The sequence below is a fragment of the Psittacula echo genome, assembly GCF_963264785.1.
Source record: "Psittacula echo genome assembly, chromosome: 5".
Taxonomy (NCBI): Eukaryota; Metazoa; Chordata; class Aves; order Psittaciformes; family Psittacidae; genus Psittacula; species Psittacula echo.
The window spans coordinates 70,684,783-70,710,593 of record NC_137739.1 but is presented as its reverse complement, the minus strand read 5'-3'; the positions used below and the strand labels follow the sequence as shown (position 1 = coordinate 70,710,593).

At 40.6% G+C, this 25,811-nt stretch overlaps 1 protein-coding gene across 1 annotated transcript in view; it reads left to right on the top strand.

Annotated features, from left to right (window-relative positions):
- SYNE2 (spectrin repeat containing nuclear envelope protein 2) overlaps positions 1-25,811 on the top strand; it is a gene marked incomplete at both ends in the record, with an annotated part of 167,744 nt that overhangs the window by 96,299 nt on the left and 45,634 nt on the right. Inside the window, 22 exon segments of the mRNA XM_080618232.1 lie at positions 792-827; positions 831-886; positions 2,008-2,160; positions 2,411-2,552; positions 3,371-3,502; positions 4,080-4,232; positions 4,478-4,684; positions 5,840-5,941; positions 7,020-7,139; positions 7,308-7,508; positions 9,081-9,254; positions 9,805-9,936; positions 11,393-11,589; positions 12,122-12,254; positions 13,169-13,351; positions 13,780-13,926; positions 15,288-15,464; positions 17,265-17,420; positions 19,610-19,759; positions 23,551-23,721; positions 24,567-24,700; positions 25,005-25,209. Of these exon segments, the coding sequence (XP_080474358.1) occupies positions 792-827; positions 831-886; positions 2,008-2,160; positions 2,411-2,552; positions 3,371-3,502; positions 4,080-4,232; positions 4,478-4,684; positions 5,840-5,941; positions 7,020-7,139; positions 7,308-7,508; positions 9,081-9,254; positions 9,805-9,936; positions 11,393-11,589; positions 12,122-12,254; positions 13,169-13,351; positions 13,780-13,926; positions 15,288-15,464; positions 17,265-17,420; positions 19,610-19,759; positions 23,551-23,721; positions 24,567-24,700; positions 25,005-25,209 (3,261 nt within the window).

The window sequence follows — 25,811 nt, the reverse complement described above, 5'->3', positions numbered from 1 at the left end:
TCAGTAACAAGTCATGATTTTGCAAGCAGTACAGGAAAGGGGTTGTTTGGGGTTTTTTTTTGTTTGTTTTTTTAAATGCATTTAAAATTCTGTGATATTTGTATGTGACAGCATCACAAGTGCACAGAGGCCTTTAATCAGTAATTTTCTCTTTGAAGAACCTGTAAATGGCAATGATAGTGACTGCCAGCTCTCATGGGCCACAGCTGTGCACTCTTTTCTGAGTTTTCCAGTGGATGAGACAGTAACTCCTGGCTCAGAAGTAGTCCTCACTGTTCAGGGAGCTGGAGAAGCTCACTTGATGTGCTTGGTTAAAGCGGCTACAGTCTCCAGTGCTGGAGGAGCACAGTATAAGTGGGAGCTTGCATGGTCCAGGAGAGAATTAGTACTGGTAAAGGCTCCTGTTGAAATATCTCTGTGAGCACAGACAGATAGAAAATGCAGGTGTGTGAGCAAATTTATAAGCATAAATTGCACATCCCTTTAATTTGGTCAAACAGGAAGAATAAAGGGTTAGTATAAATTCATCTGCTAACAGGAAAAGCAAAACAAGCCTTGCAACTGTCAGGGAAAGAAGTGTGAGGACTTCAGCAGCAAGTTAGAGTAGATCAAACGTTCAGTAAATGGAACTAAAAGTTTGCAAGAGTAGCAGCTGTGTTTCATACACTGCTGATTCTGTGTATGGTTAAGTCTGAGACAGCTCCACTTTTGCCATTTCCCCAAACTGCACCTATAGGTTCTGCTGCCTTGTCAAGTCTGGAAGCCTTCCTACAGCATACTTCCCTTTACAGATTCACAGAAGAGGATGGAAAGAGCCCCTTGAGATCTGACACTCAAACGGCTCTAGCATGCCCCAGTTTGCCCTTGCTGAACAGCCGCTCATTTGGCGGATAATTCCCCTACCATCCAGGAGCCAGGCTGTTCCACATCCCCTGTGGCTGAGGGGCACAGGTGCATTTATTACCTGCTGCAGTTTTCAGTGTGGGATCAAATCTGTCCGGGGTTGGTTTCAGCCACCCATCACCTCCAGGATTTGTTTGCATGTGTTATTCAGGATGCAAAAAGGCCTCACCCCTAAAATCCCATGTCCAGAAGGTTTAGTGGCACTGCAAAGCTGGATGGTACCCTGCCACTTGCCTTGTAGGCATTCAGATGGCATCACCCATCCTTCCAATCTCCTATCTTTGAAGCACTGATGTATTATGAAGTCTGAACTTACTTATTGACATTGCTAAAGCCAAAGCTTTGTGAATGTTTTCCTATGGGCTAACTCACAATGACTTTAAAGTTGTTAACACAATAAAAAAATCCTACTATATTCTATGCTCTGTAAACTACTTCTGTTTTGCTAACTGAAAATTTGCTTTTGCCCTTTGCTATTAGAAAAGAGTTAGAAAAAATGATCCAGCATGAGCTGCTAAAATTGCTCACTCTTCACTCAACACTCTTTTTTACTAATGGAACTCTGCCTCATATTTGAGCAAATCTCCATTTTCTCTTTCCTTTCTCAGTAGAAAGATGGCAGTTGATGGCCTTTAAATTTCCGTATGTGCATAATTTTTTTATGATTGATGGGTTTTGCTTTTAAAACTGGCTCAGGCAGAAATATATTCCATTAAAATACACATCTTCAGAAAGAGGTTTGTTTGGTAGTCTCATGTTTACATATAAACTGCATTTTCTTCTGATAGATATATTCTTATTTTATATTTATATATTTATTATTTATATTTAGATAAAACGAAAAAGTTCTTTACTGTAAGGGTGGTGAGGCAGTGGAATGGGCTGCCCAGGGAACTTGTGAATGCTCCAACCCTGGCAGTGTTCAAGGCTGGGTTGTACAGAGCCTTGGGTTTAGTGTGAGGTGTCCCTGCCCATGGCAGGGGGGTTGGAAATAGATGATGTTAGGGTCCTTTCCAACCCTAACTATTCTGTGATTCTATGATTTTCTTTGCTAAATGAATTCACATAAAATGTGATTGGAAAAGCACAATCAGATTAATACAGTGCACATAATTTTACTGTTCACATTATTTTCTGTCCACAGGATCCAGAAATAAAAGCAGCTGCACAGAAAAGCCTCTTTGACTTCATTGAGTTGTGTGTGGAAAAAATGCAGCCACAGGTTGAGGACAGCGTGACTTCAAAATTAGAATCAAGGTACAAAATACCAAAACCAGTTACCAGATTCAGTGATGTGAAACTGAGAGATGGAGGCTGTCAGCACGCCCGTCAGGGTTTTCACAGGAAGGGAAAAGCCCGAAGAAATGTATCAAAGTTTGGATTAAAGATCATCCATGCACTTGGTTTCCCTATGGTTTTGAGGCAGGAGCAATAAGAAGTCTTACAAATCTAATTTTGCTTATTCTGTTTCAGTATTTGCCATGCTAATAATGTTTTCTCAATGCAGCTATGGAGAATCTGATCAAGACAGCAAACTGGCTGATTCCAGTTTAGCTCCAAAGGACCAAACTGGTAATAAATGGCAGTATTTACAACAAGAGCTGTCATCAAAGATGAAATCTCCTCTCTGCCAGCTTGTGGAACCTCAGGTCTGTTTAATTTCAGTAAAACACTCTTTCTGCGGGCAGTTGGTTGTGGTAAAGATAGCAATTAGGCTATCTTCCTGCATCGTCATGTCATGTCTCTTCATCAGATAACTGAAATCTGTGCAAGCATTTTCCAGACGAAATACTGTTTTCATGATTGTCTTTTGATTTTACTGCACAGTAATGTTAATAGTATCTCTGAAGTAGTGACTGCTAAGCATAGTGTGGGAGCACATTGGTGAATCCTTGTAGTTAACATTCAGACAAGATGTTATCTGCTTAATTCTTTCAAGAGAACTAAGAGAGTTATCCAACAAGCTCCCAGGTGATTTGCATGGATGTGGGTTAAGTCTCAGTTCTTGCAAGTTGTGTATGTATTCTGAACAGACTGCAGAATTTTACTGTTTGGACAAAGCTGTAATTTCTGTCATTAACAGTTTTGTTCACATTAAATTAAGATGACTACATTTCCTATTCTCTAAAATTGCTGCATTACATGGAAGAATATCAGTCATGTAGCTGACGAATGTCAGCTTTTTCAGGCAAGACTTCCACTGCAGTAGGCAGTAGGCCTGTCTTACCACAAGCTACAACTTGTAACCCTTAAAGCTGGGAATCAGCGGCTGCTTTTTCAGTGTCCTATCAGGGCATAGACTACCCAACTGATTTTTGCCAGTAAAAAGGGAACCCTGCTATCCAAGTGCTTTATATAATGACTTGAAACCTTAATGCTTTCTCAAAGGTGTATTGTCTAGTTGCCCATAGCCCTGTCTTCATTTGAGCTTTTCACCTAATTGCAATGTTCTTCTTCCAAATGTTAGATTACAGCAAAGATGAACATGCTATCCCGAGGCATATTTGCTAGTGCAGGAGCCCCCACTGTGGAAGAGCTGAAAACTTACACTGTCCAGCTGGGGGACTTAAGCCAAGAAGCAAATGTGGTTCATACACAGGTAAAAATGTCATGTCCTAGCATTGAAAAAAATACAAGGAATTCTAGACACAAGGCACTGTTTGGGCACTGGGAAGCAGCAATAATCATATTATTTCAAATAACACTCTCTGTAGTGTAGCTGTTGCATCAGGTGTGGACTACGAAATAGAAATCAGCTTAGGATTTTGAGAGGAAACCTTTCAAGTTTCAGCTATGATATTTCTACTGCGTAAATCCAAAGATTTGCTAGTGTGGGTAGAACACCTCAAACTGTATAAAGCAAGGAGCCTGTGAATGATTTCAGTAAATCTGCAGTATTGGTGCTGACAAGACAAGTTGTGTTGTGCCCATTCATGAGATTAGAGACTTGTAAGACCACAGCCACTCCCAATACGTAAATGGTCATTGTCTCAGCTTTGGCCTTGACAGCTCTGAATATTACATGCATGTTACTGTCTCGTCCAAGTCTGTTCCTCAGTATTTCATTAATTCCATTTTGTTACTAGCTGACTGAACCTCTGACTTTTCACGAGTGAATAAATCTTAGCCATGACTTGGATGAAAGTACTGAAAATTTCCTACTTGCCTTTACCCAGGATAATGTTGCAGAGGAAGTCTCTTCTTATTTGGACAGAAAATTGTTTGAACTGCTTCTGGCAATCAGCCAGTGTTTGAATAACATGGAGGAGATGCTAAACACCTCAGTTCTCTCTGCTGAAGAGGCACCTGTGCAGCAGGCTCTTTACGAGGTAACTGTCCTAAAGCATCCAGGGAAAGAGAATCCCCAGCAGATTTCTTTTACAGCAGAATATATGTGGCATGATATTTTCTGTCTGTCATTCAGGAATAACACCATCAAACTTGGTGTTGCACAGATTTGAGCCTATTGCTTTTAACAACAATTATCAACTTGAAACCTGCTTTTTTTTACGGTCAAGAGTCCTTGGACAGAGAGACCCTTTTCACTCCTGTTATCTTTCTTTCAACCCTTTAGACTCTTTCTGTGGAGCTGCAAAAACTTCACGCTGATCTGAGTGATAAAAAGGATGATCTAAAGTCTGTTAGCCATGCTGGTGGGAGCACAGATGTGTTCTCTGAGTGCTTTAACAACTTGCAGGCACGGCTAGAACAAACTCAAGCTGCCACTGCTTTAAGGAGCAACTCAATGAAAGCTGGGCTGGATCATAATAGCAATTACCAGGTACTCCACTGCCAAATGCACATCTTACTTCACACCATCTGTTAGACTTGTCAGTGTTAATGCATTTGGGTTACAGATGAGCAACCTATGATGGGCTTTCCTTTCTTTTTTGGTACTAAACAAGCTTGTCTTGGCCTCTCAAGAAGCAAATTAATTTTGGTGTTTATACAGTGCTGTTTGCAGTGCTGGCTACCATAGAGGCCTTGATCACAGAAGAAAATTCGCATGCAGAAAGGATGGGAGTAACCTGGGATCCCATGCACACTGAGCTGCAGGCTAAAGCAAGTTTCTGTGTGTAGGGATCAGACCAAGAAAGACTTTGTATATTCTTTCTGCTGCTTCATGGGCTCTTCCCTTTTGCTGGGTTCTTCCCCTTTGCTGCCATGTCTGGCACTGGGCAGCTGTATTGGTTGATTTGACCCTTTGTATTTACTGTTCCTTTAGATTTTGTGCCACAATAGCAGAAGCTATAGTTCTGCAAATTTGCCTTTTTTGTTCATCTTCAGAAAAGCAGATAAAAAGAAAGTTTTCTATAGATTCTCATGTTGGGCTAAATCTACTAGCTGTTGCTGGGAAATAGTCAGATCAGGTATTTAGGCTGAAGTAAGGAAAGAAAATCCTAGTCTTTGAAATACCAGTTTGCAATGTCCAGCAAAACTCCAGTGTACTCATCATCTGCATGTCAGCCTAGCTCTTTACTGCTGAATATTAAAACAGTTCCTTTGAACAGTGGGATGTTGTCTCCAGACAGTAGCAGGACTAGTCTTGCAGTATTTGCTTATGCAGATCCACGGAACTCCATCAGTGGCCAGTAATGAGCACATTTTCAGAAGGAAAGAATTTGTTTCTTCATAAGTTTCACAGATTTTACGGTCATAGAGGATCACTGTTATGGGAGTAATCTGCTTTTATACGTAACACAGACTACAGAATTTCCTTCTCTAAAATACTGCTTTAAATAATACACATGCTTTATTTTGTTGAGGTGGTGTGGGGTTTTTTTTTTGTTTGTTTGTTCTTTTTTGTTTGTTTTTTTTAAGAGGAAAAAAGTGCTTTTGTCAGAACAGGTAATCATTTTGTTTGTTATGTAATTTTGTCTGGTTGTTACTATATTCCTGTTACGTGATATACCTCTGATGCTTGTTTCTTTTGCAGAATGAAACCAGGCTGCTTTATGATCTGTTAACTGAGAAAAAAGCTTCTTTGCAACAATGCTTGAATGCAATACATGGATATAATATTTCTGAACAGTTCCAGGTAATTTCATTCAATGTAAAGGAGAGGAAGAACTCTCAGCATTTGATTTTATTTCCAGTTTTTTGCAATCTGTTAAGTTTCATGTTTTCTAAAGTTTGAGTCTCACTTAGGTTTTAAGAATGGGAAAGAAGAGAGTTCAGTATTTGCCACCCTTTTTTTGTTACTACACCCCTTTCTATAGTCAGACCTAATTCCAGTCCTTTTAGTAGCTGGAGTGGAGGAACCAGTCTCTCCACAGTCTCTCAGAGCAAATACGCTCCACCTTCTGGCAGGGAAGAAAAGAGCTACGTGAATTACAGCACTTCACATGTTATGCTCCTTTTTATATGCAAAATTAGTTTTTCTTTGTGGAAATAGGACTACAGTATTTATATCTACTCATTCAGCATTTCTGAGCACTTTATCATAGGACATTTGACCAGTTAAGCTATTTTCTTCAACTTTCATAAGGACCAGTAGAGAATTAAAATTCTCTATGGGCTACATATCCTCTGCAGAATGGTCATCTGTTATCTGTCTATTTCTTGGTGAAGCAACATTTTTGTTATAGGCCCATAACCTTGTTTATAGGCAGAATTTTTCTGCCAGGGTGAAAGCTACATTCAGAACTGCTGAATCCCCTAGCAAGGACTGTTGCCTTACATATATTCTGTCAAGTAACCACTCTTGAAAAAGGAATGCCAGAAGTGTATAGCTTCCCTTCCTTCAGAAAGAACCTGACTCAATCCACCCCTGACTGAGTTGTTCTACTTCATAAGAAAAAATGGTATTTTCTGAGTACATGATTCCTTTTAGTAGCTGCTCTTGAATTAGTAAACTGAAGTGCATGTTGAATGTTGGACTGAGACACAAGACCTGAATTCTCTTCTGGCTGTGCCATGAGAACCCAATAAGCTGTGTCATGAACAATCTTACCTATTTAGTTTATAAGCTCATTGGATCTCGGTGTCTCCTTGTAAACTTATGAAGTGCTAGCACAGCAGATACCCAGACGCTGCATCTGCTGCGCTACTAGTGATAATGGAAAGTTTAACGGAACTAGAACTCTTCTTAATAGCTTATTTTGTCCTTAATTCAGAAAGCTGATGCCTGTGTTTTGGAGCTGCAAGATCTTGAAAACCAAGTAGCAAAACTGAGAGGCCATGGGGAAAGACTTCAGTTACCTATCACCTTAATCCAGGAAGTTTATAAATTAGAGGTAAGAGCACAGTACAGTTTCCACTTACTCAGCAAGGTTTAATCCTCCAAACAATATATTTTTAGCATCAAAAGGCTGATGATTATTTTGCATTCTGGGAATGTATGTGCAGGTTTGTAAAATTCATTTTTGTCCTTCATAAATCACTAAACTGTGTTTACATTGTAGGATGTTTTGGATGACATGTGGGGGATCCTGAAAAGAAAGTATGAGGAGCTAAACTCTACTTCCATCAGTAGAAGCCAGTATGAGGAGTTATTGCATGGATTTGCAGAGCTGGTAGCTATTGGACAGGAGAAGATTGCACAAGATCCAAAGCAGCTAATCAAAAGCAGAGCAGCTCTACAGTCTCACCTGGAAGATCATAAGGTATAAGATGCTTGTCGCAGCACTGCTCAGATCAGCATAGCAGGAGCACTATATTCTTTGACTGATTTCTCTCCAGTGTTATGGAGAAAATAACTAGCTTATAGTATAGGGGAGGGACTGGAGTACATGCAGAAAGCAAAGCAGAGTTTTTCCATAGATCAAAATAGGACACACTAAAATATGAAAGAGAGGTTGTTATTACAACTGCAGTTTTGGTGATAAATCAAGATCAGGATTTCAGTTTTGTCAGTTTAATACTACTATGGCTTACCTCAGAAGATATTGATGTGTGAGGAAAACACATGTACTCCCAATTACTAATAATAAATCAATAGTGAGGTTCTTGAAGTTGCTGTCTAGCAATTGGGAGGGCTCTTTTGCTTTCAGCATTTTGTGCCATCATGATCAAATGGAAGAAACTTCCTCATAACAGCTCCTTAGCTCCTTTCCTAAATGGAGGATAGTTTAGATCCTCCCCTTGGCAGCCCTGTGTCCCTGTACCCAGCTGCTATGTGCTTGATGGGAGATGGCTGAGAATGCACCTGCATCCTCACTGTCCTGCTGTTTGGCAAGAAGGCCTGGCCAATGCTAGTCACTTGACGATGACTCTGTTATGTCAATGCTTTGATTTAAGTGGTCCACATAGCTCAAACTTCCTTAAGAATTGTTTCACGATCCTAAGCACTGCAAATCACTACTCCAGAGTGGTAGGAATGGTGTTTGTCACTCGCAAATTTAACCCTTAATTGTCCAAAGCAAAATGTTAGGTATTTATTTACAAAGGAAAACAAAGAATATATCTGCAGTCCAAATATACATACATTGTTTTACAAAAGCACAAAAAAAGTGCAAAAGCCATTTTCCCTCCCCTGGTAATCAAGACTTAGAAGGATATTCACATAACCTGTGCCTGGGGTCTGGTTCTTAAGTGAAATTCTTGTACTGGTTATTAGTCCTTAGTAAAGATGATCTTGACTGAAGAGTGTGAAGTTAAACCCTCAAAACTTTTTTGTGAGGGTAAGCGTTTTATTCAGACATTTCTCAGGAGCTCAGGTGAGCCATAGGTAAAGCAACCTGTTACCTTATAGTTATCCCAAAGGATTACTGTGCCTTGCATACTACTTAACCCTTAGAACTGCTAATACCTTTGGTGCTTGGAGTCATCTTGCATCCAAGTGAAACAAATTGAATAATCGCTATCCAGTGATAACTACCTCATGCTAAATTATGAATTTAGTTATAGTTAAATTCTTCCTACCATCATCTTCGTACAACGTATTTCATAGTTCGTATTTCATATGAACTGAAGGTATAAATGTAGATCTTTTCTTTTAGAAATGTTTATATGAAATTAGCATATGCGGCTCATCACTGGTTCCTGACTAAATGTAAAATGATCAGTAACTGCACTTCTAGGAGTGATGCAGAATTTGGGTAGAGAGCTCCTGACTCCAGCTATGAGAGACCCTAAAACTGGATGGTCTCCTCAATGAGTCTTCTCTGTCTTCTTCATACTCCTGCCGTGGGTGTGTGGTCTCTCTTAAAGAGCAAGTTTAAACTTGTTTTTTTCAGGACTTTTTCCGCAGCCTCGTGACCCACATGGCTTTCATACAAGCGTTTTCAAAGAAAGTGAGTCCTTCCATCCTACAAAACAAAGAGGAATTTTGGAGAGAGATGGTGAATGAAGTCGCATTGCTGGAGCAGAAGGCCTACCAGTATGGTATACACTTAGAGAGCCTGTTAAAGGTAATGAGTCGAAAGAAACCCAGAGTAAAGGCTGGAGGGAAGAAAGAGTTGCATCTAAGGAAACCCTTTCTGCACCAGTGATTTCTTAGTCTAGTAGCTGTCCTTTCATGTCTCCGCTGGACAGCAGAAGTCTATTACTTGTTCTCTGTGTCTGGCTTTTTTCCTTGATAACCTCTGAAAGTGGACGTTTCAACTCATTACTCTGACATGGGTGGGAATTCATGACTTCTTACAGTCATTTTTGAGTGCCTGGACTGACAGAAGAGGCCTTTAAGGCACAAAAATACCAACACCACTTTAAAATAAAACTTAAAATAGATCTTAAAACACCCTTAGGGAATAAAAAAGTAACAATGCCACTTTAAAATGAGAAATGGTACAAATGTTGGCGAATTAAATAGTTAACCTATCTGTGATAAAATCATCCTTCACCTTTTTTTTGTGTTCTGTTTCATTAAAGCAAGAGCTGCTCATGCTAAAATAAGCAGTCTGGTGTGGCAAAAAATGCAGATAGATATGTGCTATGTTCACGCTACAATGTATTTTTTAGGAATGGATGGAATTTGATGACGAATACCTAGTTTTGAATAAGGAGATGGAGCCAATTACCTCTACGTTGCCTTTTGTGAATTTGGTTGATGAAACAGAAGAAAGATTGATGGAAAGGATTGCACTTCTGGAGGTATTTATGCATCTATCTTTCTGACTTGTTTTCTTCATATATCTGTAGAACTGGCAAAAAGAATAGTTAGAATATGAGGAGAAGACTGTTTACAGGGCACTGTTTCCTTTGTGTGCTTCTCTGTGTGTGGATGCAAGCTGAAAATTCACATTTAAAAGTAGCAGGGGTTCAGGCTGCTAATTTCAGCCAGGGCTACAAGTTCATTTAAGTGGGAATAATGACTATAACTACTTTAGAACTTGATCTTCAAATACAAATAATTGGGAGAACATGGTGTGGTGGCTACATGGATCCCAAGGACAGCAGGGAGCCTTGGAATGAACACAGAGCTACTTCTCTGTAACTCAGGAATGGTTTCCATGCCATGATGTGAAACCTATATAAGAGGAGAATCAACCTAATAGCTTCAAATATCTGAACTGCTAGTTACTTCTGAACAGAAGGTCTACAGGTTTTTCAGCTACTTTTAAAATCCTGAGAATTCAAAATGAAATACTCTGATTTCTGTCTTCTGGGGGAAAGGGGAGGAGTCCCAGCACTAGAACTTCATAGTTTCAAGGTCACAGCAGAATAAATTTTCCTGGGTCTTAATTCCTGTGAGAGAAATATCCCTATTAACAATATTGTACAAGCCCTTTATTCCTCGAGGCAAATCACGCAATTGCTACTTTCTGCCTTTTACCTGGAATTGGTTTACTTCCTAAGCTGTTTTTTCTTTTTTTCCCCTTTTTCATTTTGACCTTGCAGTGAAGCATAGTAATGCTAAAATGATGCTTTGCTCTTTTTCACCCGTCAAGCAAACCAGACCACTCCTTTACTTCATGTCTTCACTGTTAAGTCTTCATTCCTCTTTGCCACCATTATTCAATAATTACATCAACAGCTTCCTTCAAAAGACTGGTGACATTTTAAAAATAGGATAGAGTCTGAAGGCCTCTAAGAACAGGAGGGCAATAACTTTCTGCTGAGGACAGTCATATGTTTGAACAGTGCAACCAGATGTGATAGAGAGTGTTTGTCCATTGCCTGAGGTTTAAATGTATCAAAAACTCCCATCAAATCATAGAATCATAGAATAGTTAGGGTTGGAAAGGACCTTAAGATCGTCCAGTTCCAACCCCCCTGCCATGGGCAGGGACACCTCCCATTAAACCATGTCACCCAAGGCTTTGTCCAGCCTGGCCTTGAACACCACCAGGGATGGAGCAATGTCATAAGACAGTCTTTCTGCTAATGTATGAAATTATGCTGAGATCTGTCTTGATCTATTCAGAGGAAACAAAACAAACTGTGTCCCTTTTGCATGTAATGAAGTACAAGTTCCTTCTGTTTGGAAAACAAAATGCATGATAGAGGAAATGTGAGATTAAGAAGTTAGAACAAATGATGTATTTTGCCAGTTGTGTTTTCAGTTTTTAAAATATTATTGTTTTGTAAACCTCCCATATTCTCATAGCAAATCAAAAACAATGTTAATGAAAAGCATGCCAGGCTGTACCAGATGGTGAAAGAAGGGAAGAAATTGCTGACTGCTGTGAGCTGTCCAGAAATAAGCTACCAGATTGGGAAGCTGGAAGAGCAGTGGTTATCTTTAACCAAAAAAGTTGGCCATGAACTACACCGACTGCAAACGTTACTCAAACTCTTGGTCAGGTGGGTATAGGAAAGCAATTAGAGGTATCATCTAGAAATTATTTTCTGATCTTCTGTTGATTTATTTTCTGAAATATGGAAGTGAATTAATAAATATGAGAGCTCCTTTGACCTAAAAATGAGGAGAAAAGAAAACCAACAAAACAAAACCAAACACAAAAGCAGTGGTGATCAGAAGAATGGCATCTTATTACACAGCTGATCTCTCACTGTGTAGACAAGTCATTCACTTCTTGCTTACTTTGTAGGATCAATGTTTTAATTGCTGCCATTGCAAAGTCAGTGCAATGGTGAGAGTTAGCTTCATCGTGCTGCTATTTTTTTTTCTAATAGGAACAGTTTTGTGTACATCCAGCAGAACTGTTGTGTTGCACATTGATCTATCCTGTAGCCATTCTGTAGGGTTATGTAGCAGCATAGGTAGCTATAATAGCACATGCCTCCTAACAGAGAGGACAACTTGGAGGGTGAGAAATGTATCCTAGACTCAGCTTGGAGATGTATGTTTGTGTGCTTTGTTTTCTCCTTGTAGCTACAACGGACACTCAGAGGAACTAATGAAATGGCTGGATTCTGCTCAGCAGAGAATGATTTTTTTGAAGGAGGAGTCTCTCAATGTGGCACAATATCCTGTCACTATCAGGAATAACATCAAGAGCTTGTTTGTAAGTGATTTCTCTTGTCAGGTTTAGACAAGACATTGTATCTTCCAGTGAAAATGACCTTTTCAGTGGTTTTTGTATTTGCCATGACCCAGAAGCTTCCCACATAATACAGCATTGAATGGCTGTGTGTCCCAAAGCCACCCCATTATCTGTGTGAGAACCATGAGGATGGGAAGCTACCAAAGACCTTCCTTCAGATTGGGAGGCCAGGTAGATTGCATAAATTGGAATGGAGTCCTCATAATGAACTCAACTGCAAAGCATCACAGCCCAGACAGGATCTCTTAAACATCTGCAACATGATAGTATGATTTCTGTCTTGCTCCTGATGCCAAATACAGCAATTCAGCCAAGCTGATGGGCCACTTACCAACTGAATCTGGAGTGTGGGCGTAGCGAACAATAAGACTGTTCTTCACTAGGGACCAGGTCTGTGAAGATGGTTTACCAAAACCAGAGAAGAGAAACATGCTGAATTACATTTCATGTCTTTGCGTGTCCACTGGTGCTGTGCTCCCCTTGTATGACTAGTCAGGAGGTTCAGCCCCACTGTGAAGCCTGACAGAGTCTTGCACAGTGGGAGAGCAAACATCATGAAGGTGGACTGGTAGGTGTGAGCTGGCCAGAGACCTGAGGACTGGGATTGCTCCCTGGACCTCTGTGTGAAGTGGGGATCAGGATATTCCCAATCCCTGTGGAGCAAAAGGTAGAATTCAGCATTGTATCAAGGGGGGCAGGAAAAGGCCTTGCCTGCTGTCAGAACATGTTGAGTTTAGGTTTTCTGAACTTCACAAACTTGCCAAAATCCGGTTGTTAAGGCAGTTCATCCCTTGACTGAAAAACTGGTTTGTCTTATTTATTTAAAAAGATACATAAAAATTTACTCTCTCTCAAATTTCTCCTATGCACTTCAGACATTATCTAAGGAGATTGATGAAAAATCTTCCCTGAAGTCATCTGTGGTGAGCACTGCCAACCAGCTCTTTCACATGAAGCGAGGTGATACTGCAGCAATTAAGTCATCTTTGGCAAAGATTGAGCAAGAATGGGGAGAACTGATTACACAGCTCCCAGCCATCCAAGAAAAGCTTCACCAGGTGAGAAACTGCTGACATCTCTCAGTTCAAGCTAAGTAATTAATTTAAAATGTTGCTGTGGGATTCAGTTGGCTGCTCCATAAGGCACCTCCTTCCTAATTAGCTGTCTTCTTGCTTTCAGAATATCCCCAGTATTGTACTGCAGTTTAATTATTGCTGTGTTCTTTCTGGGCTATTTTGTACATGTCTATCATATTTACAGTTTGATATGTAAGTCTGTGACAGTTAGAAAGAATTTTACTTCAAATTTCTGAATTTTCAACCTTTTCTTACGTCATATATCCCTCTGTAGTACAGGGCTCGCTTTCAAGTTCATACTCCAGTAATTGCAATTATAGTGCCCGAGCGTTTCTAAAAATATGGGTATCATCTTCCTTGATTTTTCTAACAAGCGGAGTGTAGAGGGTTCATTATATGCTCTTCCCCAGCTTCAGATGGAGAAACGTTCATCACTGGAAGCTGTTGTTGACCTAATGAGCTGGCTGTATGATGTGGATTTTGAGCAGAAATACAAGGAGCCAATAAATGCACAGTGGAGTGCTGCCCAAATCAGAAGCCTTCTTCAGAAGTACAAGGTAAATGAGAAACTGCAAGTCCAGGCCTTCTGCAAGGTGTTTAGCTGTAGAAAGGATGAAAACAGCCTACGAGCACAGTGATATCCTTCACCTTGTTGTAAAGAGGGTTCCTTAAACAGTTTGAAAGGTGCCTTAACATCGTCCTTTATAAAAACCTTTTGTGTCCATGGCACACAGAATACTGCCAGCTCTGCAGTACAGCTACTGCCTGCTGTGCTATAATCTCATGCTGTCCCATCTGTTTTGCTTATTTTCTCTGACATTTAGATTATAAAACATGTTCACTCAGAAAGCTTTGCTTCCTTAAGAAGATAGGCTCTGTGTTTATGTGTATTTTAGTCTGTCTTTTCAACAAGGAATGCTTTGTAATGGAGCTCCATAACCACGATCCATTTAACTAGAGAACAGGGGTTTTGAATACTGTGTTTCATCAGCTCCAGTTCACAGGCACATTGGTACTGCACATAAGGCAAGTGCCAACATAAGCATTTCTTTCAAAGTGCATTAGTATAGCATTATATAACATTTTGGTCTATATCAGTTGGATTTGGTCATTAGAACATGTAGATGAGGTGCTGGTTTTAACCCCTTGGACATTTAGGCATCAGTTTGTTGGTATGTCTTCTGCACTTGTCAGCAATGTGGGGATGTGTATACTGGGAAGAAAGCTGGGATCAGGGTCCCAAATTCCTACAGGGAAGCAGCTATGGCTTCAGTACCTCTACTGTGGTATTCCCTAGTGGCTTTTTTCCAGGTACTACTAGATACAGTAAGGAGCCCTTTCCTCCCCTCTTATATGACCTGAAATAAAAAGGCATTCCCTTATGATATTCTCACTTTGCATGTAGCTTCTCACTCATCTCTGTGAGCAAGGACACTCGTACTGGAGGACACTCTCCTCCCAGATACTCTGATACCAGGTATTTTGATAAAGGAGCATCAGCCCTTGTCTACACTTGTCTGTGAGTGGCGGGAGTGTGGGAAGGCCTCGGTCTTAGCCTAATGTGGGCCCAAGGCAGTGTGATGGTATTGTCCAATGGATAAAGTACTGGATCTTGTACCCATAGGTTTATTCCATGCTCCAGCACTAGTTCTTACCTTGAGCTAATCACATAATGGTAGGGATTTTCTGCAAAAGTTTCAGTGAATGGAAATAGCTACATGAATGTAGAATGGTAAAAATTGAGAATTATTTCTACAGTCAGGTGTCTTTCAGAAAAATATTTTAGGCCATTGTTCAGAATAAGCCATCGATGTCTCATAACTATACTTGAAGCATCTGTGGAACTGATCAGAATAAAACTGGCAAACTAATTGGTTTATGTTTTTGTTTTTTCCCCTGTCTTCCATGCCCCCTCCAGGAATATATGATGGAAATGAACATTAAACAGTGGACAGTAGATTTTGTTAACCAGTCACTCTTGCAGATGAGCACTTGTGATGTGGAAAGCAAGAGATATGAAAGGACAGAATTCGCAGAGTATCTTGGAGAAATGAACCTGCAGTGGCACAGGGTGCAGGCATCTCTGAACAGAAAGGTTTGACTGAGTTCTTCCTGCTTTCTTTCTCACAGCTCTGATCTTGCCTCTGCCAGTGCTCTGTATTGTGCAAGCAGCCTTTCTCTCTAAGTCTGAAAACACTGTTGAACACAGTAAAGCTCCCTGTGCTCTCTGCTGTTTATCCATGCTGCGGTCCAGTATGGCAGCCTATGGAGTGGCCTTGTAGCACATCAGCTATCAGCTGGTGGGCAGGCATCTAAACATCAGCAAGGTCTGGGAGGGTAAACTCTCTTGTAACTTGCGTGGGCAAAAAATAGACAAAACCTACTCTTCATGACAGTCTGGGGTTTACCCTACTTAACTCTGTTAGGTGGAAAACATAAGATTCTTCATATGAAGAAAATACAGTCAGTGACATGTCAACAAAGAAGATCTATATTGAGAAAACTATCTAAAAGGAAGAATTCAGGGTGGTGTCTGCAGGGGAGCCTGTTAGTGAGATCTGTCAATTGGGGAAAATTGTGGAGCTGTGAAATTTGGGGCATTTAAAACTTAATGGGAAAAAATACTGGATGGTTTGTGGAAAGAAGTGCTACGCTGCTTGGTACAGCCAGGCGCTGCTCAGCAAACATAGCACCAGAAAAGCAAACAACCCCTCTACATGCCATATGATGCAAATAAGAAATAGGGATATAGTTAAGCTATCACCCATTTTCCTGTTGTAGCAGTTGGATTTGCCAAAAAAGTAAGTAATAAGAAAGAAGTGTTGACAGCTGTATTCAGATAGGGATATATGTGCTGGAAAAGGCACAGCAGGGATCAGTTCCCAGTCCTGCTCCATCCCCGCTAGGTCACGGGAAATGGGTTGCTGTCTGTCTGCATCCTCCTTCTGAAGTAATTAAATATGCTTTACCAATGGAATGCTTTGAAGAACAGCAGCTATAGACAAATTCTACGTGTAGACTAACTATAGATCATCCTTCTCAGTAGAAAATCTGTTTCAGGCAGTGCCTCGGAATTATTGTAGTGAGGCTACAAAATAATCCATGCATCCACAATTAGATGCCACTGCTTGTGTGCCCTAGTGCCCAGAAAAGCTGATGTGACTCGTGTGATATAGAAAAGACATGGGGAAGGCTAGAATCCCAAAATGCAAGCATGAGGCTGCTGGAATGCAGCCTTTTACCTGCACGTTCCTTTTTCATCTCTTTTTCTCTCCTGAATGTACAGGGAGAAAGCTGTGCTTTGGGCAGCTTTGGGAGAAGCTGCCCACCCTGAATCCAGATACAAAGACTGCTGAACAAACAGAAAATTCCCAAATTTTTCTGGCTCAGAAAGCCTTCAAGAAACATGTTCAAGTGGAAAATCTGGTTCCTGCACAATTGAAAATTTCCATTATGGAATTCCAATTGAAGGGGGAAGTTATCTTCTCTAACCATTTTCAAGAAACTGCATTCTAGGATTTAATAGATCCTCAAGGCCTAAGATTGAGGATGGGAGACTCGAGGTGCCTTGCTTGTTAGTAACTTTGTTGGTGGGTTTGAGGACGAATTAAGTTTTCAGACTCCATATGAATGTGTCCACATAGTCTAGGGTCCCCCACCTTGTCAGGTCTACAGGCTGCCAGCTCTAAAACCCACACTGCCGTGTTTTCTTCCTAGGGAAAAGGTCAGATCCTAAAAAGCCAGTAAAACTTTTCAACTTTTAATTTCAAAATGTTTTCTCTTAATAGTACTTCCAGTGTAGATACTGTCATCTCAGATTTTGTCCTGGAAGGGGGAGCCCTGTTTCTGCTCACCTCTAGATTTAAGTAAGTTAAAATAGTTCTGTAACTTTCAGATACAAGACCTGGAAGATGTTTTGGAGGATATTACTGAAAATGAGAACAAAGCACAGAATCTACACAATTGGCTGGAAGCTCAGAGTGAGCGACTGAGGTCTTTACAAACTCCAGCAAGTCTGATCTCTGCACAGAACACATTAGATGATTGCAAGGTAAAGCCTTGTATGTGTGATGTCATTGTAAAAACATTTAGTGCTTTATTGAATCCTGACTAAAAAGCTGCAAATCTTTTAACAGAAAAAATATAACGGAAGTTGGTGTTTTCTAGAAGAATGCTACAATATAATTCTAATTAAAGCGTGTTAGATTCAGGTGATAAAGAGCCAGATCCACTTTGTCCTGAGTTCAGCAGTAGCAGTCATTTTTCTCCTTCTTAGTAGCTAGTGCAGTGCTGTGTTTTTGATTTTCAGCCTGGGAACAACACTGATAACACTGATGTTTTTAGTTGTTGCTAAGTAATGTTTACTCCGACCAAGGACTTTCTGAGTCTCATGCTCTGCAAGGGAGGAGGGGAAGCTGGGAGGAAGCAAAGACAGGACACCTGACCCAAACTAGCCAAAAGGGTATTCCATAAACAGCACGTCATGCCCACTATATAAACTGGAGGCAGTTATCCGGAAGGGCTAGATCACTGCTTGGGTCGGGCTGGGTGGTGAGCGATTGTATTCTCTTCCCTTGTTATTTCCCGTATCATTATTATTATTGGTGGCAGCAGTAGTGATTTGTGTTATACCTTAGTTACTGGACCGCTCTTATCGCAACCCATGGGAGTTACATTCTTTTGATTCTCCTCCCCATCCCTCTGGGAGTGGGGGAGGGAGGGGGGTAGTGAGTGAGCGGCTGCGTGGTTCTGAGTTACTGGCTGATCTTAAACCATGACACATTTTTAACATGAATTGCTATTTTATGGTTTTTTCTTCCAATTGAAGATGCGTCTGCTGTTGTTCTGTGGTATTTGGAGTGTTATGCAGCAATACTGTAGATCTTATTCTGAGATGCCTCCAAAAGAAGTTGTTCTCAGTTCAGCACAGCCATGGCAAAAGCTATCCATCCCATTAGTTTGAAGAATTGTGGTGGAAGTGTCTTGGAAAACTACACAGTCCCATTTGGAAAAATAGCAACTCCCTCTACTCTTGCCCCAGGATGTAGTCTGTCTGCACCAGTTTCAGGAATCTGGGTGTCCTTTGGTTTTGTTGTGTTTTACTAGGCATCAGCTCCCTCAAAATTAGTATAGGTGGAGCCAACTAATAACTGGCTCCTATTTCTCCGACAGTCTGCTCTTTTCATTGACTACAGTGTTCCCTCTCTATTTTTTAACATGGAATATTTGTTCTTCTATTGCCATGGTTACGTCTCTCTTTTGTTGGCTCTCTCTTGGGCGGCTTTTATTGCTCAGAGTGCTCTGTTACACACTGAGTTACTTGTGTCTCTGAAGTACTCTGAAACATATCGAGGGGCCAGAATGGAAGAAAGGTACAGGGTATCTCTGACTAAAATACTAACCTGCTTCCAGAAAGGTACACTGCTAGCATGCAGGTGGCTAAAATGTTTCATTAAAATTCATTTTCTCAATAAAAATTAGGTCCAAATTTGAAAATGTTTTGGGGACAGTAAGCAGGGGGAAGGGAAGTGGTCATGGCTTTAAGTATAGTGTTACAGGAAAATGTTGCAGCCCATTGCATGTATGGATATTTACTCACATTGTGAAGAACTTACTGCTGAGCTTTCCCTGGCATGTTAAGACTAGTTTATAATCTTGTTGATTGTGTTGGGGGGGAAGTTATTCTCCCAGGCATTTCCATTAATTTCAGTGAAGTTCCTCTCCTGGGAGGACAAGCTGAAAATAACTGTCTAGAAGTAGTTAGGATGTCAGGGACTCTCATGTTGAAAATCAATTCCTATCTTACATCTGTCTGGTGGAACAGAGGAGACCTGAATGCTACCCTGCCCAAGAAAACATTCAGCTGCATTAACAGGAAAACTTTGGCATCATGTAGGAGAGGTACAGAGGCCTGCGTGGTGGCTGCGGAATTGTCTCCTGATTATTTCCTCCCCAAGTATGATGTACAGTGCTCATGCTGATACTAAATGGACTGATTCTTGCTCTACTTGCAGGACACTGTCTAAAGCAGTCACTATCATTCTGAATTCCTGTAAAGCAGTTGTTCTGTGTGAGAGTTGAAATGGTGGTTTTGTTGTATGGCTAAAGAATCACATAAAATTGGTTTTAAAGAAGGAATGTGTAAGCTTTTCACACAGAAGGTTTTTCTATGGTCTTGTCAAAAGATCTTATTTCTCTTCCTTTTTATTTATTTATTTTTTATTTTCTCCTTTCATTTAGGAGCTAGAAGATCAACTTGCAACTAAATCCAGAACTCTTGATGAGCTCAAACAGTGTTTGGGTTTGAATAGTAGCGCAGAACAAACCCCGGAAGCTCAGCCTGTCTCATTAGCTGAGCTGAGTGAAATGCTGAACAGCCTTACAAACCAGGTAAAAGCTTTGTTTGCATTCAGATTTCCTCTGTTTTTGCCACCTTCTAACTGATGTGCCAGGCCATCTGATCCACACAGTCCAGTGAACCTGGACTGGTTCTCTAGTTCAGTTGTATTACTCATTGCCAAGGTCTGCGTCATTGTCATGCTTGTTGTTGGGGTTTGAGTAGTTGCAGGTACTGGTCACAAGAACTAAAAAGGCTGCAGTGCTTGCCAACGAAGATTGAATAGCCACCATACTTGCTGCTGGGGTTTGAGTGGCTGCAGCGCTTGTCAAGGGGATAAAAATAACTGCAATTGCTGCTGCTGGAGTTTGAGCAGATCTTGGTCATCAGAATTTGAGTAGTTACAGTGCCTATTGTGGAGGTTGAAGTGGCTCCAGTGCTTGTCACTGGAGTTTGAGTAGCTCTACAGTGTGTGTTGCAAGGGCTGAAGCAGCCAAAATCTTTGTCACTGGAGTATGAGTAGCCACAGTGACTGTCACTGAAGCTTGAGTTCCTCTTTTTCTCCTTCAAGCCGCAGTGCTTCTCATGCAGGTTGGAATAGCCCACATGTAGCTGTTTAAGCCTAAGCAAGATATGAACTGTATTCAGCAACATACTGATTCCTAGCGATAGGGCCAGGCTGGTTTCAGGATCCCAAGATGCTGAAAGAATAGTCAAAATTTTCAAAATTCTCAAATGCTGCTATAAATAGCCTGGTGAGGGAGATATCCTCCATTGGCTGGCATTCCAAGGAGAAATGGCAAAAGGTATAATTATTAATAGTTCCCTTTAGATGGCTCCCAAAATATAGAGGTGATGAAAATGCTAAGAACACATACCAGATAAGTTTCATGACCAGCAATTCTACCATATCACAAGCCACTATTATAAAGCACAACAAAACAAGAACCTTAGCTCAGGCACCAAAGCCAATAAACACCAAAATGGGGAATGCAGGCTGCAATTACGGTGTTACAGAGCTCCGAGACCAAGTGCAACAACTACAAGAACAAATAAATCAACATTGTGAACAGTGGCTATAATCCAATACAATGAATTCTTACAGCAAATTTGTTTTGACACACCCTGGTCAAATCTGTCATTATCTCAACCCTTTGAGCCCCACGTTGGGTGCAGAAAAGGACTGTTGTGGTTTAAACCCAGCCGGTAACTAAGTACCACTATTCCTTTTTTTTTTTTTTTTTTGCTTTTTTCATTTAGAAGCTAGAAAATCAACTCACAACTAAATCCCTAGTTCTTCATGAGCTCAGACAGTATTTGGCTTTGATTAGTAGTGCAGAACAACACCCAGAAGCTCATTCTCTCAGAATAGTTGAGCTGTGTGAAATGGACAGGCTTGTAAACCAGGTAAAAGCTTTGTTTGAGTTTAGTTTTCCTCCAATGCATATTCTTACCATCAGTGTTATCAGTATTCTTCATAGCAGAAGCTCGTACAAAAAAGATGCAAAGTATTCCTTATTCTTAACCTTCCTAAGATTTTCCTTTGAAGTCTTTACCATAATGTAAATTAATGTATTTCCAATGTTAAGAGAGAAAGTCTGATCTCAAAGTAGTAGTAGTAGATAATCTGCAGTTTAAGAAAATTACAAAAAAAAAAAAAATAGGGAAAAAAGATAGCACTGCTATTTTTCTGTTAAGTTGAAAATAGAAACCTGTTTTCTCTTACTTGATCTGCTTTTCTTTCATGCCCAGGCACAGAAGATATAATAACGAGTACATTTATTTATATGCAAATTTGTGATAATAAACAACCATCTGTTGCAGAGAATGTCTGCATATGCAGTGAAACAATGAATACTGCTTACTTCCCATGGATGACTGCTCTCAGCGCAGCCAGGATGTGATTTCAGATATAGGTCTAAGGAGATGCAATACCTTGATTGTATTGTTCATAGGTTGATCTCAAGACCATGAGTCTGTGGCCCAGACATTTCATGAGCATAATGTCTTTCCATCTTCCTTGTGTGGCGGTAATTAGCTGCAGGCTACAAAAAACAAGTAAAGATTCCTCCCACCTCTACCATGATTCAAATACGAACAGGGATGATTAATCCATCAATGCGTGAATGCCTGGAACTTGGATACTAGGATACAATGATCTATGCAGTATATTTACAGTGAACTATGGTGTAGAAAAGTTTTCATCTTCCATTGTGTGGATTCATAGTAAGAACTGAAATATGGCATCTGTTTTTGTCTGGTGCTATGCTTGTTCATTTGCCTGGTTTTCATGCTCTTAAAAGTATCTTGTACTGGCATGACTGAAAATAGATATTGAACTAGATGGATATTTAATCTAACCCAGGATGAGCTTCAGAAGGGCTAAGTACAAGGTCCTTCACCTGGGCCAGGCCAATCCCAAGCACAAATAAGAGGCTGGGTGGAAAATGGATTGAGAGCAGCTCTGAGGAGAAGGACCTGGGGCTGTTGGTTGACCAGAAGCTCAACATGATGCAGCAATGTGCACTCGCAGCCCAGAAAGCCAACCATATACTGGGCTGCATCAAAAGAAGTGTGACCAGCAGGTCAAGGGAGGTGATTGTCGCCATCTAGTCTACCCTCATGAGACCTCACCTGGAGTACTGCGTTCAGCTCTGGGGCCCCCACCGCAAGAGGGATATGGACCTGTAAGAATTAGTCCAGAGGAGGGCCATGAAGATGATCAGAGGGCTGGAGCACCTCTCCTGTGGAGACAGGCTGAGACAGTTGGGATTCTGCAGCCTGGAGAAGAAAAGGCTCTGAGGAGACCTTAGAGCAGCCTTCCAGTAAAGGGTCCTACAAGAAAGCTGGTGAGACCTTTTTTGCAAGGGCATGTAGTGACCGGACAAGAAGGAATAGCTTTAAACTGAAAGAAGAAAGACTTAGATGAGATATTAGGAAGAAATTCTTTACAGTGAGGGTGGTGAGGCACTGGCACAGGTTGCCCAGAGAAGCTGTGGCTGCCCATCCCTAGCAGTGTTGAAGGCCAGGTTGGAAGGGGCTTTGAGCAATCTGGTTTAGGGGAAGGTGTCCCTGCCCATGGCAGGGGGATGGAACTAGATGATCTTTAAGGTCCTGACAACCCAAACCATCCTGTGATTGTATAATATGCCTTATATACTTACCAGATAGAGAAGGATAAAAAGAACAAATAATGATGAATTAGGATTGTGGTTTTGTGTTTGCAGTGTCTAGGACTATATGGCAAATGGAAACCATGCTTGCCCCATATAAACAACTGCAGCAATTAAACAGACATAGAAAAGAAAGTGCATATCTATAATTTAGTTTTATATGAGAATCCTGAAGTTCCTAGACTGTGATTCAGAGGGGCCTGCATTATTAAAGCACAATGGGATAAGAGAGATGATACCTCTCCAGAGTATCATAGTAGCGTCTTCTTCCATACAAAGCAATTTCTATTCAAATTTTCTTTAAAAGGAAACTTGATCTCTGGATCAAACTATCTGCTTCCTAAGAAAATTAAGGCTCTCAGCTTCTTCCCATGTCAGGTTGATTTTGACAGGAAGAAATAAGCGGTTCATTATTTCAGTATCTTTTACTTTTTGGGTTCTTCTGGAGTTTTGGCTGACAGAATAGTGCTACCTTTGAACCTTGGTTAAATTTCTATTTCCGTCAAATATGCATGGTTTGAAGCCTGCACAATTCCTTACCAAGTAGGAAAAATACTCCAGTTCTTTGGATTGTCATGGAGTGAGCACTGATCTTAGATTTTGCATCAATTTAAGATGATTTATATGTCAAGACTACCCAAGAAGTAGTAACAAGCGTGACTCATTTGCAGGTTGCACAGTTAAAGACCTCAATGCAGTCAATATTGGAGCAGTGGAGAGTATATGAAGAAGCTTATGAAGAAGTCAGCCTGATGACGACAAGATATTTGTACTGCATAGACCAGTGTAAACCTTCTGAGGTGTCATTGGAAGCTTTGAAAAACCAGGTCAAAACTCTTCAGGTAAATCTACTGAAGTTGTCTTACTTCCAAAAATAACTTTCTTCCTGTGCCTTTAAACAAACAGACAAAAAAACCCCAACACCACTGAAAAAAAGATAGAAAAATTTATCTGGGCAAAGTCAGTGGAATTTTATTATTTTTTTCTTCTACCTCCAGAGATCCTTGGGTGGGAGGTGTCCTTGCCCATGGCAGGGGGGTTGGAACTAGATGATCTTAAGGTCCTTTCCAACCCTAACTATTCTATGATTCTATGATCCTGTGATACTGAGGACTATTATTAGACTTCTTACTTTATTTAGTGCATAAATTCAACTTCAGTGAAAGTTAGGTACCGAGGTTCAAGAAATAAATACAGGTCAGCTGCTAGCCTGTCTCCCAGCAGAACCTCCATTTTGGATTGCAAAGATCCCTTGATGTTTTTAGTTTTCTGCACATGCTGAAAGGCATCCCCATGTGAAACATCAGGTCCTCATGCAGCCGTAGACAGGGGTTGTCAAGTCAACTTTATTGCCAGTAGAAATTTTCCTGAAACAGTGGCTTAAAATAAAAATAGTTCTGCTTTCTAGTGAATTAATTTAATCAGTTCAAGGCTGTGGGTTTGTTAAATGAGTGGTTTCTATAAAAGCAAATAAATTACCTCCTGAACGATTTTTTTTATTTTTTTATTTTTAAACTTGAACGATTTCACCTCTTTTTAGGATCAGGTGTTAATACATTTTTCACAAACATTTTGATCCATGCTGCAAACATGTGGCGTTATTGCTACCCTATCCCTACCAAACTCTAAGGGAAACTATACTTGGGTTGTTCATCTCCACAACTAATTGCTTTAATCCATTTTGCAGTCCCTTCAAGATGAATCGGAGAACAGTGAAGAACGTTTGGCCAAGCTCCAGGCTGCTGCCAGTAACCTGAAGAAGAAGTGCTCTCCCTCCTTTGCAGAGATTATTGAACAGAAGTGCATGGAGGCACACACTAGGTAAGAGTGCAGAAAAGACCTCAGTTGTTAGTATTTAAAAAAAAAGGTTGCTGAAGCAGAACTTGAACATCTGTCCGAGTTGTAAATCCATTTTAATACAACTCACCTGTCTAATGGTACCTGTGTGGTGAATTACTGAGGCTACCTTTTTGTGATGGATCAGAGCACAAAATGGTGCTGTGTTAGTGGGCTTTCAATCACATGGGTATGAATGCAAAGAAACTCCTACAGGAATCCTACACCAAATCATACTCTGGAGGAGAATCTGCTAGGGGAATGCTCTTATTTTTTGGTATGTTGGCAGGTGGAACTCAGTAAATGAAGACATCACAGATCAACTGCGGGCAGCACAAGCGACCCTGCAGCTTTTGGAGCCCTTTGATACTTCATGCACAGAGACAGCAGCCAAGTTACAACAGCACAGAGAGCAGTGCATTCAGCTCTTGGATGCTCACATGCCTGAGGATAACATGATAGAAACCCTGACGAAGAGGATACAGGATTTAAGGGTACATAAATATGTTTTTGCTGCCTGGAACAAACCAGGCTTTATTTTTTTTTTGAGCAAGAATACCTTCTTCCCCCTCCTCCCCAAATCCAGGCAGTGGAAAACTTAAAAATCTGTGGATTTTTCCAGTAACAAGCACTTTGTATTTCCTTTAAATACTTGGACCAGGTCCTGAGACCAAACCAAACAAGAGTTAGCATAGAATGAGAAGAGAGAGAAGGGAGCAATTGTCTTCCATCTTTGCCCCTTTCTGCTCTATACAAAGAATCAGGCCTGTGGTGGAAGGAATCATTAAACAAAAATTATTTACTTTAGGGGGCACTGCTTGGGAGGAGAGATAATATCTACTAGAAGTGGGGAAAAAAGACCAGTTTTCCAGAACACTGGACCATTTTGAGGTCTTCTACAGTCTTCAGATAGGCTTTATTTGGGTTTGGTACTTTTTCTTTTAGCCTGGTCTGATAAATTCACAGATTTCTAAGCTTATTAGATTATTCTAAATGCTTCTGACTTCAGGCAAATGAGATCTCATGCTGAGACCACAGGGTACAGTTCACTCCCTCAGACAGCAAAGCTGTCATTAGGTTCTCACACTGCAATAAA